This window comes from Sminthopsis crassicaudata, chromosome 4, assembly GCF_048593235.1.
Source record: "Sminthopsis crassicaudata isolate SCR6 chromosome 4, ASM4859323v1, whole genome shotgun sequence".
Taxonomy (NCBI): Eukaryota; Metazoa; Chordata; class Mammalia; order Dasyuromorphia; family Dasyuridae; genus Sminthopsis; species Sminthopsis crassicaudata.
The window spans coordinates 172,129,997-172,148,760 of NC_133620.1; the positions used below are offsets into that span (position 1 = coordinate 172,129,997).

Sequence of the window (18,764 nt, forward strand, 5' to 3'; positions counted from 1 at the left end):
TAATTTCCGTTGCCAGGAGTTCTCCATTCAGCTAAAATCACCGGGACAATCTTTTAAAAGCCTGCGGCAGCTGTTGTACAATGAGGGAGATTCTCCACTACGTACTAGATAGCGCACTGGTTTAAGATCGCAGGAAGACAAGAGCAGGTAACACTTTGGAGACTCGCTAGCAGCTGGATGCTGGACTTGAGCGCGATTGCTTAATCTTTCAGTGCTCCAAGCAACTAACTAAATTGCAGACCTCTGTGGGTAGAGTGAGTTTCTTCATCCGAACTCCCCAACCAATGGAATCAGAGGGTTTCTGGCTCCAGATGAAATCTTTTATCTTTAATAAATGGGCCCATTTTCAAGGCGAGGGGAAAAAAAATCCACTCCAGAGGGCTAATGCAATGACGTATTACGTCAAAAGGCCAGGGTAACTCCGGTGGGTGGGGAGTTTTGTGCGCATTTTTCCCGGAGGGCAAGTTACAGACCTCGCTTCGGGTACCCAAGGATTTTCTGATTGCAGCTGGGGTTTGTAAACAGAAAAGTAAATGAGAGAGTTGAGGGGCGCCAAAGGTGCTCTGCAGGAAATGGGCGCAGCAGCGGGGAAATGGGAAAGGAGAGCTTTCAGGGAGTGTGGGAAAACTGACCCACTCCGCCTCTGCTGCCCAGAGGGCCTGGGGAGCGCTAATTACACGAGGAAGGCGGAACTTCCTGTCCCGCGAAGTAGGCGGAAGCCGAGTTTAGAGGGTCTCGGAGAGTAGGCGCTGAGAGGGCGGGTCCTAATCGGAAGGTAAGCCTCGACGGCCGGCGCAGAAAAGGGGAGGCTCTAGAGTCCGGGGAGCGGGGGCGGAGCTCCGGAGGCTGGTTGGAGGAATCCTCTCGGGGTCGCGAGGGTGGGCGGGCTGACGAGTTTGTAGCCCAGGCTTTTAACCACTGCTGGAACTGCAAAGGAACCTGGCGGCGGCCAAAGGAGCGATACGGAAGAGACAGAACATCCGTCTGTGAGAGTGTCCTTCGACTGCCTGGAAATCTCCCCGAGTACAGATGGACGGGGCGTCCGCGGCCTTAAGTGAAAAGCAATCCCTTCTGCCGCCTTCTCCGCAGGAGGGCTTGCAGCCTGAGCACCCACCCGAGGGGAGCCCCGCTACTTCCCAAGGTAATCCGGAATGCAGGATCCTGGATCGAAAGCTGGAAGAGCACGTAGTACGACGCCTGCGTTTTACAGAGGAGCAAGTTGAGACAGAGAGAGGTTACATAATTTTTAGGTATAAAGTGCAGGATTCAATATGGATTCGGTTCTAGTCCCTACATCGTGCCCTACTCTTCTGTAATAGCTGACATTTGTGTGCCAGGCACCGTACTAAATGCGTTACTAATGTTACTTAATTTTCACAACAATCCTGGGGTGCTGTTACTCTCTCCATTTTACAGATGAGGAAACTGAGACAAACGGGTTAAGTGACCTACCCAAAGTCACACAGCTAGTGGCTGAGGTGGAATTTGAATAAATATCCTCTGGGCCCAAGGATATATGTGTATAAATATTTATAAGTATAAAAATATATATACACATATGTGTGTACACATGCGTGTATGTATACAGACATGCACAATTTGTTATATAATTATAGTATGTATACATCAAGGGTTCTCAAATTAGGGTCCACGGGCCAGATGCAGCCCACTGAGGACATTTATGCGGCCCACGGGGTTATAGCAAACGGTTTGAGGGGCGGAGACAGTGTGAGTTTTTGTTTTTATATAGTCTGGTCCTCCAACAGTCTGAGGGACGTGAACTGGCCCCCTATTTTAAAAGTTTGAGGACCACTGGTATACATAATTACACATCTGTGTATATAGAAGAGGTGAATATGTTTGGAACAGAAATTTAGGTAAATCACAGGTTGCCAGATGGAATTTAGATTGGACTGGGGAGAACCATGAGGCAGGCAGACCCATGAGCAGGTTTTATTGCAAAATAATTCAAGCAGGGGGTGATGGTTTGCTCTAAAGTGGTGGCAGGATCGAGAGGAGAGAGAAGGAAGCATATTGGAAAGGTATTCCAAAAGTAAAATGCACAAGTGTTGGCAACAGATTGAATATGAGTGACGGAAAAACATTGAGGAGTCAAGAATGAGGTCTAATTATAACCTGGGGGACTGGGAAAATGCTCTATAATGATAGGGAGATGAGGAGACAGAGGGATTTAGAGAGGAAGAGTGAGTTGTTTTGTACATGTTAAATTTAAAATATCTATTGGACATCCAGTTTGATATGTCTGAAAGACAGAAATAATGAGATTTGAAGTTAGATTAAGGCAGAATGGATAAATTTGAGAGTCATAAATATATTTAAATCCATGAGAGCTGTTGAGATCACTAAGTGAAGTAATATTAAGGGAGAAGAGAAAAAAATTAAAAGACAAAAGACACATTGTTAGAATGTGTTGATTAGATCTAGCAAGAGAGAAAAAGAAGTGGTCATATATGTTAAAGGAGGACCAGGAGAGAGTGGTGTCCCAAAATCCTAGAGAGAAGAGAGAATTTCAAGGAGAGGGTGATCAACAGTGTCAAAGGTTGTAGAGAGGTTGAGGAGAATGAGAATTGGAAAAGGGTAATTATATATGTATAATTTAGCAATTAAGAGATCATTTGTGACTTTGGAGAGAGTAGTTTTGGTGGATTGTTGAGGTGGGATTATGGTTGTAAGAGGTTGAGAGAAAATGAGAGAAAATTGAGGTACTTATGGTAGATAGCCTTTCCAAGGAATTAAGCCAAAAGGGCAGTGGAGACAATACCATGATGGAAGGATAACATGAGGGATTTTTGAGGACGGGGAGACATGGGCATGTTTCTAAGCAATAAGGAGGAATTGGAGGAGAGAGAGAGATTGAAAATATGTACATTATACATATATACATTGGGGATGATAAAGGAGACAATATGTTGGAGAAGACAGTTTGGAATAGAATCTAGCAGATAGAGGCCATAACCTTTGTAAGCAGTAGGACCACCTCTTTGTGTGAGATGGGATGGTTGAAGACAATGGTGACAGAAGGTATATGAGAGACATGGAATGAGGAAGTGAGCACTCAAAATAAATGGCTTTTTTTTTTTTTTCTATAATATATGAACCAAGTTTCTCAGCTGAGAAAATTGGAGAAGAGGAGTCAGGGGACATGGGAGGTTTGTGGAAGAATAAAAATGTTGGAGGAGTCACATGAAGAGTAGGATAGTTAATTAATAAGGCAGATATAAAATGATTGCCTAGCAGCAATGAGGTCCATTTGATATTGTTTACCATGGAGTTGGGAAGACCTAGGTTCATATCCTTCTTCTGACAATAGCTGAGTGATTCAGAACAGCAAGTTACTTAACTTCTCTTCATTCTCATTTTCTTCATCTGTAAAATGAGGCATTTGAACTAGATACACCCTAGGACTCCCTTCCAGCTCTAAGTTTGTGGTCATTTGATTTAATTGTGAGTTTTTTCTTTATATCCCACTAAGATTTAATGCTCTCTAACTTTCTTTTACCTATTCCTTCTAGTTACCTCTTCTGTGGCTGGGTTTTCCAGTCTCCATGTCCACTACAAAATGTTCTCTGTGTGTATACTTATATGTATGCATATATACATATGTAAATACATAATTACTATATCAATTTGCTATTCCATTTTGCCCTTATATATAGATGTATAATATAGATAGATAGATAGATAGATAGATAGATAGATAGATAGATAGATAGATAGATAGATATGCAGCATAATATAGTGGCTAAAGATTTGGACTTGAAGTTTAGAAGATTTGGGTTCAAATCCTCCCTCTCTTGGCTTCAATTTCTTCATCCATAAAATCATAGTATTGAACAGAATGCTTTCTAAGGTCCCAGCTCTTAGTCTGTGAACCTGTAATCTAATTGTCAAAAAGATTTTTTTTTTTTTAAATCCAGCTCAGGTATAATGTGATATAATTTCCACCCATTGCTTCTGGTTATTCTTCTAGGGCCAAGCAGAGCACATCTGTTTCCTTGAGCCATCAGAAGAAAGGGAGGTGAAGATGGGGGATAAGGAATACATGACACAGTTTGAAAATAACTAACTTTACCAAAAATAAATCTTACATTGCGAGGTGATCTTCAGAATCTTCCTAACACAATTGAAATGGAACAATTCAGATTCAGGTATACTGCCCAGATTTCAAAAGCATATAACACTGAGATCAGCCCAACATCTCTGTATACCTTCGATTTGGCAGGCAGTCTAATACCTCTTTTTTCCATGCTTTCTTTTGAACCCTTCCAAATACTAAGCTAGCTCTAGCAGTGTGTGAGTCAACCTCATCACCTATGTATACATCCTTAGAAAGTATACTGCCAAGGTAAGTGAACTCATCTCCATTTGCTGTAACAAGTGCTTTCACTTGTGGATAGTATGGTGCAGGCTGGTGAAAAGGTTTTTCTTCTTGGTGTTAATTGTTAGGCTAAAATTAGCACAGATAAGCAGAGAATCAATCCACATTTTGTTGAGTTTCAGCTTTAGAGGTTGCAGTGAGTACACAATCATTTGTGAACAAAAAAACTCTTTGTATCAATTCTCCTACTTTAGCCTTTTCAAGTTAAATAATTTATCATCAGTATAGCAGTTGATCTTGATGCTTTATCGGGTCCTCATTGAAAGTGTCTGACACACAGTAGATATTTAATAAATGCCATTTGACTTACTGAATAATCATTGCTAGTGCCTGTATACACATCCCTAATTTCACTGTTCAGTAAAAAGACAGTTCAACAAAATTTCTCGGTTGTCGAAACTTGGGTCTTTTCGTAATTTTATCTTGAGAAGAAGTAATCAAAAGCTGTATCAGTAATATTCATATTCAGGAGCATGATTTGACTCCTGAATATCACTTTTAACTCTTACTTTCTTTCCTTGTGCTCTCATTTCTTATCTAATTATGCAAAAGCTTAACAAGTGAAAGTATCATTGATTTTGGTAAGAGTAAAGGTTAGAAGTCAGAAAAACTGAGGTCATACTATTATTTTGGACTGGAGAAATATTTGAGTTATTTAATAGTTGAGTTATTTATCAAGCTTAATAAATATCGAGTTGGAATACTTGGAAAGCTGAATTTAGAAAATTAGACCAATTGAAATGAATAGGAGTGCAAAAAAATGGCATTTTCCACAGAAATAGATCTATTTTGTGTGTGTGTGTGTGTGTGTGAGAGAGAGAGAGAGAGAGAGTCTAAATTGTTACTATTTTTTATTTTTTTATTAAAGTTTTTTTATTTTCAAAATATATGCATGGATAATTTTTCAACATTGATCCTTGCAAAACCTTATGTTCCAAATTTCCCCCCATCCCTCCCCTAGATGGCAAGTAATCTACACAGGCCATGAAATTAAGAACCCTAACAAGGTGAGAGCTTTATGAATTAACAATGGAGAAAACCAATTCCTACAGCTCTTTCAGCACCTTTCCCACCTCTAGCTTCCAGGTCTTCACAGGGTATTCAGACACTTACCAGCTTCTCTTGTAGGACTCATTCACTCAGGCATTTTCCTATTACTGTATTTTCTGAGAGTACATGCCATCTCTGAGCTTCTGGCAACATTATATTATGACAAGCATGGTCATCACATTTGTCTATTTACATGTAGAGGAATTGGAGGTATAAGAAGGCAAAACTATTCTCTGATTGGGATAATGCCTGGATTAGATATCTCTGAAGTGGCAAAATACTTCTCAGAACACTCATTCTGCCCTCCCCTAAACCAGTCCCCCAAAAGAGGCAGGCAATGACAGATCAACCAGAGAGTTAAAAAATATGGAGGGACTTGAAACATTAGGCTAACTGTGATGCTACACTAAACCCAAAGAAAGGGGATTAGCATCAACCTGTGGCCAGTTCTGTCCTTTCAGAAATTATTTTGGACAGAAATGAAAAGTGAATTCCTCATATTTAAGGAGGCTACAGTAGATTTAAGGTATAGCCTCAGGAATAAAACCATCATCAAAAGCTTAAGAGCCAGAAAGTGATTGAGAGAGGAATATAAGGAAAATAGACTTAACATTCAAAGATATCAGAAAGAAGAAAACTCAATTCTAAACCTAGGGCTCAAAAGAATAAATCAACAGTAAAGATAAAATCAGAAAAGAAGATGATACCAAGACATCTAAAAGACTGGAAATGTTTTTAAATATTGCAAAGCAAAAAAAAAAATGAACATTTGATGATTATGAATCATAGCAGAATGTTCCTGAATGGTTTAAGTATGCACCTTGAGCAGAGAAGAAGTTAGATAAGAGCAAATAGCAGAACTTAAAGTCTACATAGGAAAAATAATAAGCAGAGTAGAAAAAAATTAATGGCATTCTCTCTCTCCAAAGAAACAAAACAGAAAAGAACAGATTAGGAATACAAATACAGTTAACATGAAGGAAGAAGAATAAGAAGAGAATAAATATGACCTTTGTACAAACAAAACACACTGATCTTGAAGACAAGGTATATAGGAACAGCTTAAGAATCAAAGGCTTCATAAATCATTCCCCAATTAATAAATGCTCAAAGGATATGAACAGACAGTTTTCAGAGAAAGAAATTAAAGCTATCTATAGTCATATGAAAAAAAATGTTCTTAATCAGTATAATTTAAAGATAAGCAAATTAAAATAGCTCTGAGATATCACTTCACACCTATCAGATTGACTATTACAAAAAAGGAAAATGATCAATGTTGAAGGGGATGTGGGAAAATTGGGAAACTAATGCATTGTTGGTGAAGTTGTGGACTGATCCAATAATTCTGGAGAGCAATTTTGAACTATGTCCAAAGAGCATATATACTTTGATCTTGCAATGCCAATGCTAGATTTTTATCCCAAAGACATCCAAAAAAAAAAAAAAAAAAAAAAAGACATTCAATCCTCTTCAGTATCCCCCACTTCTAACTCTTCCTTCCTCTTTCTCTTCCCCTCCTCTGCTCCCTTCCCCCATTAGCTTTGTATTTTCTTAGCTGGAATGAACAATTTTATTAGATTTGGAAGTTTCTTGCCTCAGTCTCTCTTTCTGCCTCTTCTTTCTCAGTGTCTATTTCTGACTGCCTCTCTGACATTTTTACAGTTCTTTAGGCAGAGAAGTTTGGGGAACTGGTTTGTAGTCTTGAATTACTCTACCATCTTGCCAGAAGTCTCAGAAAACTGGAACACTTAAGGTTCAAATTCAATTTTTGAAACTATCTCTGTGATATTTTGGTAAATCACATATCTGGGTCTTGATTTCTCATCTGCAAAATGAGTGGGATGAACAAAATGGCCTAGAAGGTCTTTTTCAGCTCTAACTTTGTGTGAACTTAGTTTTTCTTTGAAATCCCTTCCTTTATCCCAGTTGTCACTGCTGTCTTCTTTCTCAGGTTTTCCTGTAGCACTTCCACATTTTTTTTCCTGTCTTTACTTACTCCTGTGTTATAATTATTTCTGTTCATGTTAGATCTTCCTTATGGAATGTAAGCTCCTCAGAGGAAGGGAAAATTTGTTTCTGGCTTTGTAATGAAAATGTCTTGCATAGGGTGGGTATTTAACAAATGTTTGTCTAATTAAATCAAATTCAGCAAGAATATAAATTATGGGATTTTTCTAGTTTTTTATTTTTCAAATTATTCCAAACTCATTTCCTCAGAGAATGTTCCATACATGTAACAAAATACAAAGATTTTATATTAGATGATGAATCTCTACTTCATACCACTTTTCTTATTTTTCAAAATATATAATAAATGTTACATTATTTTCAAATCTGCCTTGCTTGTCTGTGCTTCCTTCTGTTCTCTTCTGTGCATTTTAAAAAATGTTCCATATGTCTAATATGCTCACATATATAATGGGTATCATATTTCTTGCTTTTTCAGTGGGTAAAGGAGAGGCTAGAGGGAGGAAGAGAATTTGAAAATGAAAAGTTTTTTAAATGATTGCTAATTTTTTTTTAATTGTTACACTGTCATCCCCTTTACCTCCTATTGGCATCACTGTTGCTAAGTTGCTTCTCTGACTGCCTTCATTCCTAATTAAAAAACTGAAAAAAAGAGGGAAGTGTTTTTAACAAGTGGTAAAGCAAAATAGATTCTAAGAGTGGAATGGCCTATGGTTTTAACCATATTATAAAAGTATCTTGTTTACATAAGACATTGACTTAATAAGAGACTGATGTAATTTCATCTGACTGTAGAATAACCAGCACGGTGGCTTACATTTTTTTAATCTGGTGGTTGATGTCTAGAAGTTTGTTACTCAATAGCACTAATGATGTGCACTCTTATTTACTTAGAACACTGCTCTCCAAATCTCTACTCTTAGAGGAACATATTCTCTCCATAGAAAGGTAGAATCTGATAAAAAGCAACTCCTAAATCTGGGACAAATTTTTAAGTTTATTTTCTTATTTTTGGGGGGTGGATAACTTAAATTTTGTGTTATATGACACAAACAATAGCATAACTTTCTGATATTCCTAAAGGAACTGGGACTATGTTTCAAATTTTTATTGAATTGAATAGAATTGAAAAAATAACAATTATAATTAAATGATAAATATATTGTGTCACTTTGGCATGCAATTATGATGTGTGTGAGTTCAAATCTGATTTTAGACAATAACTATTTGATCTTAGGTAAGTCATTTAACCCTGTCATCTGTAAAATGAGCTGGAGAAGGAAATGGCAAACTATTCTAATAACTCTTTTAAGAAAACTCTAGATGGAGTTAAGAAGAATCAGACATGACTGGAAAAAATATTGAACAACAACAGAATCTTGGTTGGGTGATGAATTTGGAGTGCATGAACCTCAAAGAATGATAGGTTAAAGAATGATTACCTTAAAGGAAGACTCTGGAAGTGTCAATGGGAAGTGAGAAGTAATCTGACTCTCCCATAATGGTCAGTGAGTCAGAACTAAAAGTGGAGCTTATAGAACTGGAAAGAGTAGCCAAGTATGCACTGTTTCAGGAAGGAACTATATCTCAATGTATCCCAAAAGATGGAGAAACAGAACATTACAGAAAAATGGTTTAAGTTGAAACATAATTTGTTAATTATAAAGCAGGTGTTCCACATGGCATAGTGAAAGGGAGGGCATTTCTGGAGAGGGACATTTGGGAAGGGGGATGGGGTGGACATTTTCAGTGAATGAGAAAGAGGGAATAAATAATTGGGATTGAGGAGTGGTGTTCATTGGTTGACAGAGTTTCTGTATCATTGATTTGGGAGGGAAAGGACTGTGCTAATTATTGAGTAATGAGTTCTAGCAAAGTGTCTATGTCATGATATGATTATGATCTGATGAAGTCAAGTAATTGAAAACTTCAAGATCAACCTTCTAAGTTTCTACACAGCCCTCAGCTTTACTAGTTGTGTTCTAGGAGTTGTCAGGAAACGCACCTTGTGGCAGGCATGATTAGAACATGGTGCGTTCCCAAGTTGAAAGCTTCAATAACCCAGGCCTTATTTAGGACAAATTTGACAATGCTGTGGCTTTAGGGCTTCTGGAATCACAACAAGGAAAGGAAGATGGTCTAAGCAAGTTGTGGACTGGGAATTGCTCTTTCTTCATAGTCCTGCCACCACTGAATAATTATTTGTAATTTTTGCAATACTAGTGGGTAGGAAATGATTATCTTAAAGTTTGTTTTGATTTTCAGTTCTGCTTTAAAAATTTTTGAATTTTGACCTTTAATAATATCTATTTTCTTTGACTATATTGGCCTTATAAAAGTGTGTCAGTTCTTTATAGATTTTAGATGTCAGATCTTTATTGGCTATATTTATAGCATTCCCCCCCCCCCTTGTCTAGGAATTTTCATAGAGACAGTTGCCTTTTATTTTTCAAAATCCTTTACCTTTGTATAATGAAACCCTTCAATTTTGTTTCTAATAATGTCTTAAATTTGTTCATTAAAAGTGCTCTTCTCTGTAGCTGAGATAACTATTCCTTTTTTTCTTTAAACTATTAAAAGTAATTTGTAATGATTAACAAAACTAGATCAGTGATCCAAGTACAATTTATTTTGATATTTTGTATGAAGTATTGAACCAAACCCATTTTTGCCATATAGTATTTAATTTTCCCAGAAGTTTTTTTTAACTGAATAATGATTCTATTTCCTAGTATAGCATAAATATATTGGTGAAGAGATGGTGAATGAGATGGGACTAAAGAGAATTTCCTACTCTATAAAATTCTCACAAACTGGTAAATTGCTAGAGGGAAAAGGGAATAGGTCTAAGAGGAACAATGAATATATTGGTAAAGGATTCCTGAAAGGGAATCAATTGGTTCATGTGAAAGAGATAGGAAAGGTGCTGTTCTCTCCCTTTACCTGGGCTGGCTTGAATCCAAGGAGTTTGTCTTCATCGTGTCTAGGAAATTTTATTAACTTCAGGATGTTAATGTCTCTTCTTAGATTCTGCCCTATAAATAAATTTTAAGTTGGCTAAGTAATACCCAAGGTTATATCACATTTGTGACTTCCCAGGGGAGAAATCATTACTGATTCTTCCCCTTCTTCCTGCCAATCTCCATCTCTCTGAATATGTTTTGCTTTTCACAGACTGCCTTTTCCTACAAATTGTCATTAGTACTGGCAACATTAACCACAGAACAGTTAAGGGCCTTTAATATCTTTATATAACAATAGAAATATATTAGAAAGAGGGCAGTTTATAGAGAGTTGTAGTCAGAGCAGGTCATTGCCTAGTGCAGCAATCAATCTAACATTTACTAAGCATCTGTTATATGCTAGGCACAGTTCTGAGCACTGGGGATACAAAAAGAAGCAAAAGACAAGATTTCTGCCCTTCAGGAGCTAAAAATAATGAAGGAGACAGTAAGAAGATATATACAAACAAACTGTCTACCGGGATAACTTGGAAATAATTAAGATGAGTTGAGAAAGGCTTCCTGTAGAAGATGGGTTTTGTTTGTCTTTTGTTCTTGAAGAGGATCTTGACTCCAGGGAGGTGATCTGTGATGCAAATGAATTGGATTTAACCAAGGTAGGACTGTGCAAAGTCACCAGCCTTACTTTCTCCAGCCAGAATCCAAAAGTAGAATGACAGCAATATCAGAGGAGAAAAGAGCCAGTATCTATGATAAGGTTGGGGAGTAGAGATGTTTAGGGGGAAGAGGAACAACTGTAAGGAAACATAATAATATAATAGTTATCCCTTCCATATTACAATTTGCTTAATCAGTTTTGATGGCTTAAGAAATTAAACAGGCTTCTTGTGCAACATGATAAATGTGGAAATATATATAGAAGAATTATACATGTTTAACATATATTGGATTACTTGCTGTCGAGGGGAGATAGAAAAATTTGGAACATAAGATTTTGCAAGAATGAATGTTGAAAACTATCTTTGTATATATTTTGAAAATAGAAAGCTAATAAAGAAAGAAATTAATCAGAAATTTAGGGGGAGCTTTGCAAAAGTTGCAGAAGAGTCAAGAATATAATAGATGACAGAAAAGATGTAGGAAGTAGATGACACAGAAGTTTGAAACCTCAGAAATACATAAAATATATATGTAGCATTGTATAATATCAACTCAAATTTTATAATAAGGTACCGTAAACAGAACATAAAAGAAAAAATTCAGACTTCTCTGTAAATGTTCTGTTTCTCTAGATTGTAATCATTCTCTTGGGGCAGGTTTCTGGGAGAGCTTCTGGAGGCAACCTTCCTTGGCTTCAATTCAGTTCAATAATCACTAAAACTCAGCCAGGAGTTAAAGTCCAGATCCTTTATTGTGTCCTTCAAAATCCTGAATCTTTTCCTGGAGCCCGGTTAGCTTTAATAGAGACCTATCTCTCAGCTCCAAGAGCTCTTGTCTAAATGTCTCCAACCAGCACAAACGTGGAAATGGGAATGAATCAGACTCTTCCTCTCAGAGAGTGGGATTATGGGTTTCCTGGAAGTTAATCCTAGTTATAAATCTCCCAAAGTCCCCTTGGCCCCAAGAGCTTCTCCCTTATATGGGAGATAGGATACTATAGTAGGATACTAAAGATATACATAAGATACTAAGATAGCCTCTTACCTTTTGAAACTTACTGGGCTGTGGGGAGATCCATTCCTTTCACCTGGATCATGTCCCAAGTAAAATTCAACAAAGGTAGACTGAGACACATTCTCTTTGAGCAAGATAACATTTTATTAACCAATACTAGTAAGAATGAATCAACAACTCTGCCTCAGGATAACCAAAGCCCCTAGATGAAGACAACTCATTTTTTAAGGGTAGAACAGAGGTGATGTCATGACATTAAGGAAAAGATGATTGGTTACATAGCTGAGGGAAGGGAACGAGTATGATTGGCAACAGTCCCTCTCATTTCATCCTGAGACTAAGAAAAAAATCACTGAACCCACCTTCGAGGTTAAGCAATAGTAGGCTAGACTTTTTGGATAGCAAACCTTGAAGGATAGCTTGGTGATATAAAGATAGTAGACCAGACTCCCTGGTGACTCTCTGCATCCCCCAAAGATAGCATATTTCCTTGAGACAGGAATTGAATAATGATTTGCAAGAGAACTGTATTTCTAAACTTAGCAGATTTTCTACACTAAGTTCAGAGATCAAGAAACATGACTTAGGCAGTTACAGGACAAAACAAATTAAGTAGGATCAATAAAATATGATATAGAATTAATTTAATCTCAATCAGAAAGGAACAGAAAGGCCTAGGACTACAAAACCTCAGAAGGGAGAGAGAATCTCTTGGCAATCTCAGAAGTTATGAGGTAAAAGGTCACTGAAGACTCTCCCTTTTAGCCCCCAAGAATAAATGAGGCAAGATAGGGAATGACTAATTCATATTTGAATGCTTCTGTATACATTTAAGAACCTTCACTTCACAATGTGATTATATGACCACTGTATACATTCTCCAGCCTCCAAGGAATTTCATTTACATGTCATGATTCTTTGAGAATCTCCTTGAATCTTTCTTGAGAAACTCCTTAACCTCTATGTGAAGAGATGCTATACCAGGGGCTCTTCATATATGCTACATATACCGTAGTCCTCTGACTTAGAGTCACAAGGTAGATTGAGTCATCTCACTAAAAGTAGTTTGATCAGCTTAGAACCTTAAAGGCTCTAGTCTCCCAGGTTCAACTGCATCATTATCCAGAGTAATACCTGCAACAGAATGTTTTAGAGCAGAGGTTCCACAGATTCCCTCTCCCCTGCAAGGGATCTGTACATAAGTTTTAGGAAATTCTTGAACTTGATATAAATAAAATAATTCTTTTCCTTTGTAACCTTGTATATTTTATTCATTTAAAAACATTATTTTGAGAAGGGTCCTGTGGTCTTCACCAGACTGTTAAAGAGCTCCATAAGACAAAAAAGGTTACTCTAGTATTAGTGTTTGTAAAGGAGAGAGGATCACAATAGGCCTATTTAGGTAGGTGCTCAACTTCACCAAGATGAAGGATAGAATATGATTTAAGACACAGTATATTTATACTACTCTCTCTTTTCCAGACTCTAAGATCATAGCCCTTGTTAATTCTATTATGTTATCATTAAATCAAAGTTTGTTTATTTTTAGTGTCTTTGATGAGATTTGTGAGCCATTCTAATCTTTGTGAAAAGGATTAGAAACTACTTTTACTAGTATCACATTTATAAATAATTTCAGCAAGTAACAAACTTTTTTGATGTTTTTTTCTTAAATTTGTTCATGAAATCTGGAAGCCTCTTTGAGTATTATGGTAACCTTTTTGTGTTTGTTGTGTTATTTGGTTGTGTCTGATTTCATGATAATTATTTGGGGATTTTCTTTTTTTCTTTTCTTTTTTTTAAAAATTATTTTATTAAAAAGAAAAGGAAAGGAAAACAAAAACAAAACAGAAGATTGCCATGTGCCCAGCAGAAAATCAAAATATATAACAATAAATTACCAGAAGGGATATATAATGTTAGAAGAAATAATATCCATCTTTTCTTCCTCTAGGTTGTTCTTTTGTTCTCTGCTGCACACTTTTTTTTTTAGTTTATTTTTTTCCCCTTTCATTTTCTCTTCCCACCTCCCTCAAGCAAGCTATAGTTAAGCAAGGATATATATATATATATATATATATATATACATACATATATATGTATATATATATATACATACATACATATATATGTATATATATATACATACATACATATATATGTATATATGCATATATAAGTTATATACACATACATACTTTGTCATATGTCTTATAGCTTAATAATGAATGTATTGTAATTGAAGTTATATAAATTTCCTTTTTATAGGGAACTAGATTATTTTTGAGTTATCAAATTGTAGGTATAGGAGATAAAAGAGGAAATTCTTTATTGGGAAGTCCAAGAAGGTATTGCTGCTACCAATAGTATGTGCAAGTATTGAGATGTGTCCTTGAAAAGATGCAAAATTCTATCCCCAGGACATTGTGATATTAACAGTCAAATAAAAGGTACTAGTATAATTGGGTTTCGTACCACATTTTATTCTTTTTTTTTTTTCCCCAGAAATGGCTACTTCTTTTTTGAAGACTTCAACTCTTTCTGTAAGGAAAAAACTATTCCAACAACCTGGCTTTTCACTATACAGCACTTCTCATGGTTTTTATGAGGAAGATGTCAAAAAGAAACTTCAGCAATTTACAGGTGGATCTGTTGACCTTCACAAAGAAGATGATGGCATTGGCATTCTCACTCTTAATAATCCAAGTAAAAAGAATGCATTCTCAGGTACTAATGATTCCCTGCTGTGCCTACCACCCCCAGACTTATTGAAGATTAATGGAAGAGTTTGAGGTACCACATTTGAATAGAAAGAGCACTATTGGTTTTGGAGTCAGTGAACCACAGTTTAAATTCTGCCTCTGTTACTACCTATATAACTTTAAGCAGATCCTCTCTGGACCTCAGTTTCTTCATATGCAAAATGAGAAAGTTAGATTAAATGAAGTTCCCTTTCCTTGAGCTCTACCTTTATAGTCTTATGATCTAATAAACAAGTGCCAATCAGTTGAATGATCCAACCTTACACCATGGTTTTTGAGCTTTTCTTACATTGGTTCTGATGATTTTTTTTAAAAACTTATATTGGCTTCTTTATATCATGGAGTATATTTCAGAATTGACTTTGCATACTTTAAATTAGTGTATGTTGAGGGAATGAAAAGTCATGTTAATAGACTATAATAGACTAAGAAAAACAATAGAAAAAGTGAGACTATAGCAAAAAAAAATCACATTATAGTTATGGAGGCAAGAAGAGATGATTCTAAAATATTATCTCCTGTTCTGAATGATATACTTTTCTGCTTTGCATTTGCTGGTTGATTTAGTCATATGTATTTTAATAAAATGTTTATTTCATTTCAATTATCAGAATATAACAACCTTTAAAAGCAGAGATTATGTTCATAGGATGTTAGACTTAGATATGGAAAGGAACTTAGAGACCATCTAGTTTAATTAGTTTACATATGAAAAAATTGAGGCCCAGAGAGGTTAAATGAATTGTCCAAGATCGCAAAAGTACTGACGATCCAGTGTATCATTTGGGTTATGTCCACTTTAATTTTTTTTTTTTTAATTCCTTCATCCTTTGAAAAGAATAGGGGAATAGAGGAACTTATATTAGGACTTTAGAGGCCATCTAATCCAACTTCCTCATTTTATAAGTGAAGAAATAAACTAAGTCTCAGGTTAATTGTCTTTTTACTAGTCACTAATGCCATAGAGAGGATTTAAACTGAATTTTTCTGAATTCCATAGCCATTATTCTATATATTATAGAAATATTCATCCTTAGGAAAAATTCAGCGAGTATCTGTTCTGACTGACTTTTAACTGCAAGATAAAATTTTAATCAACAAAAAGAAAACTTCCAAAATTTCAGTGGAATAAAGTGAACTAATCAAGCAGAGTCAACATCCTTAATGTAGCATATCCTGATAGTGGAATGAAAAGTAATAGAGAATGAACCACTACATAGAATTTCCAATCCCTCTAATTTTGTCCCCCTGCATTTTGGATTTCCTTCACAAGCTAATTGTACACTATTTCAAAGTCCGATTCTTTTTGTTCAGCAAAACAACTGTTTGGTCATGTATACATATATTGTATTTAATTTATACTCTAACATATTTAACATGCCATCTGGGTGGAGGGAAAGAGGGGAAAAATTGGAACAAAAGGTTTGGCAATTGCCAATGTTGTAAAATTACCCAATCAAATATTGGTAAATAAAAACTATTAAAAATTAAAAAAAAAATAATAGAGAAAATAACCAGAATATATTCTGACCTTGAGAGGTGGCTTACATTCTAATGGAAGAGTGTATAATTTAATGTATTAAGTAATGCCCAGAGTAAACTTTGGTATGTTTTAATCCAAATCTGTCTTAATTTATCACTGTGTTAAAATCTTTTTTGGTTTCCAAGGCAGTTTCTTTGGAAATAAAAAATGAGAATTATCACACTGAGAACACTATGAACTTGAAAAGTTACCAAAAATGTTAACATAAACATATTCAAAAGATAAACATTAGAAGATCTTAAAAAAAAAAAAAAGTTTTAATTTTTTCCTCTTTCTACAATTCCCTTTAAATTCCTTTAGATACCAAGGAAGAAGTTTTGGTCTAATTCAATCTTCTCCTTAGCTTAGTTTCTTTTTTTAACCACTCCTGTAAACATAATCTTTCCCTTTTATGAATGAACATAGTGTTAATGCTCAGCTAACACTTAAATCATATGCTGCCTTGTATTGTTTTGTAACTGTTTCACATGGTATATAAATCCCATTAAGGCTTTTGTGTCTTTTCTATTTTCCCCAAAATCCAGTGCAGTGCTATGTACATAGAATAATAGAGACCTGGAATGTACTTGCTGACTTTGTAGTCTTTTGTTTCTATTTTCCTAGTTTGTTTTTTTTCTTTTTAATAACAGGAGTTATGATGCTACAGCTTCTGGAGAAGGTGATTGAATTAGAAAACTGGAAAGAAGGAAAAGGTCTTATTGTCTGTGGGGCAAAAAATACTTTTTGCTCGGGATCTGATTTGAATGCTGTAAAAAGTCTGGGAACCTCAAAGGTCAGTGGTCATGTAAATTTCTATATCATGTTGTACCTGTTGAAATATAAGATCATTGATTTGGCACTGGAATAAAAATAATGGTCTTATCATTTTACATTTTAGAAAACTGACTTACAGAGGTAAGTGTTTTGTCCAGAGTCACAAAGTAGCAAGAGATAGAGGCAAAATTTAAACTCAGACCCTCGGACTTCAAAATCATCACACTTCTCACTTTTAGCTTAAATTTTCTTCTTAAATTTTCTTTCTTAAATTTTTCTTTTAGGAGGGAATTAGTATTATTCATTATGTTATATTTCTAAGGCTTTTAAGAAGGCAATTCCTGATTAATCTATTTTCAGAAATTTATATTTTACCTTGAATGACAAGGAGACTGATATAAGGAAAACAAGCAGCTTTTTAGAGAGTTCATCAAAAGTTGTGGGGTTCAGTAATAGAACACATTCTTCAACTGACTTTATCCTGTCCTTGCTTATGTAAGCATAATAAGATATAAATATATGATTATTGGGTTTCTAAGTTTATTTGTTCTTATATATTCCTCTAGAAACTGTTTAAAGTATTTGTTTCATTTTTTCAAATATTTAATTAGAAACTAGCATAAGTAGTGGGAAGTACTAAAAAGGAGTATAACTAGCCTTTAAAGAGGCAGCAAAAAGGACTTCAATAAATTTAGGAGATAGGACTTCAGTAAATATCAATAAGGGATTATTTCTTTAGTTACCCAAGAACAACTACTTTCATCATCTACCCTCTTTAATTCTCCTAGCCTCCTATTTCACTTGCATTCACCCTCTTTTCCCCAAAGCAATAATGATTGGTAGTTATTTGTCTATCATGACCATAAATATGATGTGTTTTGTATGCATTACATATGATGGAGTCAGTAGTGTTCTTTCTACTTTATTGTGGTACCTCATATTCTTCCTTTAATTTCATCTAATTGGGGGAAAGTCACTAATATCTGAGAACATATTCATTTTACATGGATTTGTTAAGAATGAGAATGCCAATGCTACCATCTTACTTTTGAAGATCAATGGATCTACCAGTAGACTACAAAAGTTTCTTTTTGCTTTCTTGTTCATAAAAACTATCAGAAGTGCCTTAGATTAGGAAAGCAGTTTAGTGTAATAGTACAAAACGATTGAAAGCTTCAAAAGAGAAGTTATTTGATGGGTTCTCAAGCTGCATCCACCAGTCAGAGGAAATATGGTGGTTCATAAAGATAGTGGCAGTAGTTTGGCTTTCCTGGCTTTACAGATATAACATTCTGCAAATCTTGAAGTGCCATGTAAATATAAATTGTCTTTGTTGTTATTGTTTTTCAAATCTCTCATTCGGCATGGCTTTTCTTTAAGTGAATGGAGCAGTGAACTAGTAGACTAAGGACAATGGTTTTCATTTTACTCAATTAGCTCTGTGACTTTAAGCAAGTCACCTAACTTTCTATTTGCTTGTCTCTAAAATGAGATCACTGAGATGTGACCTTATTGAGATGTGAGAACAAAATGAAATAATAGTTTAGAAAATATTTTATAATCAAGCTCTTGATTCTTTATAAAATACTTTTTATTGGGGTAGCTAGTTGTCTCAGTAGATAGAATACTGACCCTGGAGTCAGGAGTAT

General features: G+C 35.4%; 1 protein-coding gene across 5 annotated transcripts in view; it reads left to right on the forward strand.

The window, feature by feature from the left end:
- The first annotated feature begins 694 nt into the window (after positions 1–694).
- The window catches only part of ECHDC1 (ethylmalonyl-CoA decarboxylase 1), a 49,234-nt gene continuing 31,164 nt past the window's right edge, over positions 695–18,764 (forward strand). Inside the window, exons 1-5 of one of the 5 annotated variants that reach the window (XM_074309902.1) lie at positions 736–775; positions 936–1,141; positions 3,992–4,169; positions 14,563–14,784; positions 16,992–17,134. In XM_074309902.1, the coding sequence (XP_074166003.1) occupies positions 14,565–14,784; positions 16,992–17,134 (363 nt within the window). In that variant the 5' untranslated portion in view covers positions 736–775; positions 936–1,141; positions 3,992–4,169; positions 14,563–14,564. Of the gene's footprint in view, positions 776–813; positions 1,142–3,991; positions 4,170–14,562; positions 14,785–16,991; positions 17,135–18,764 lie in introns of those variants that run through there. The other 4 variants (XM_074309903.1, XM_074309900.1, XM_074309901.1 and 1 more) reach the window with 4 other exon arrangements.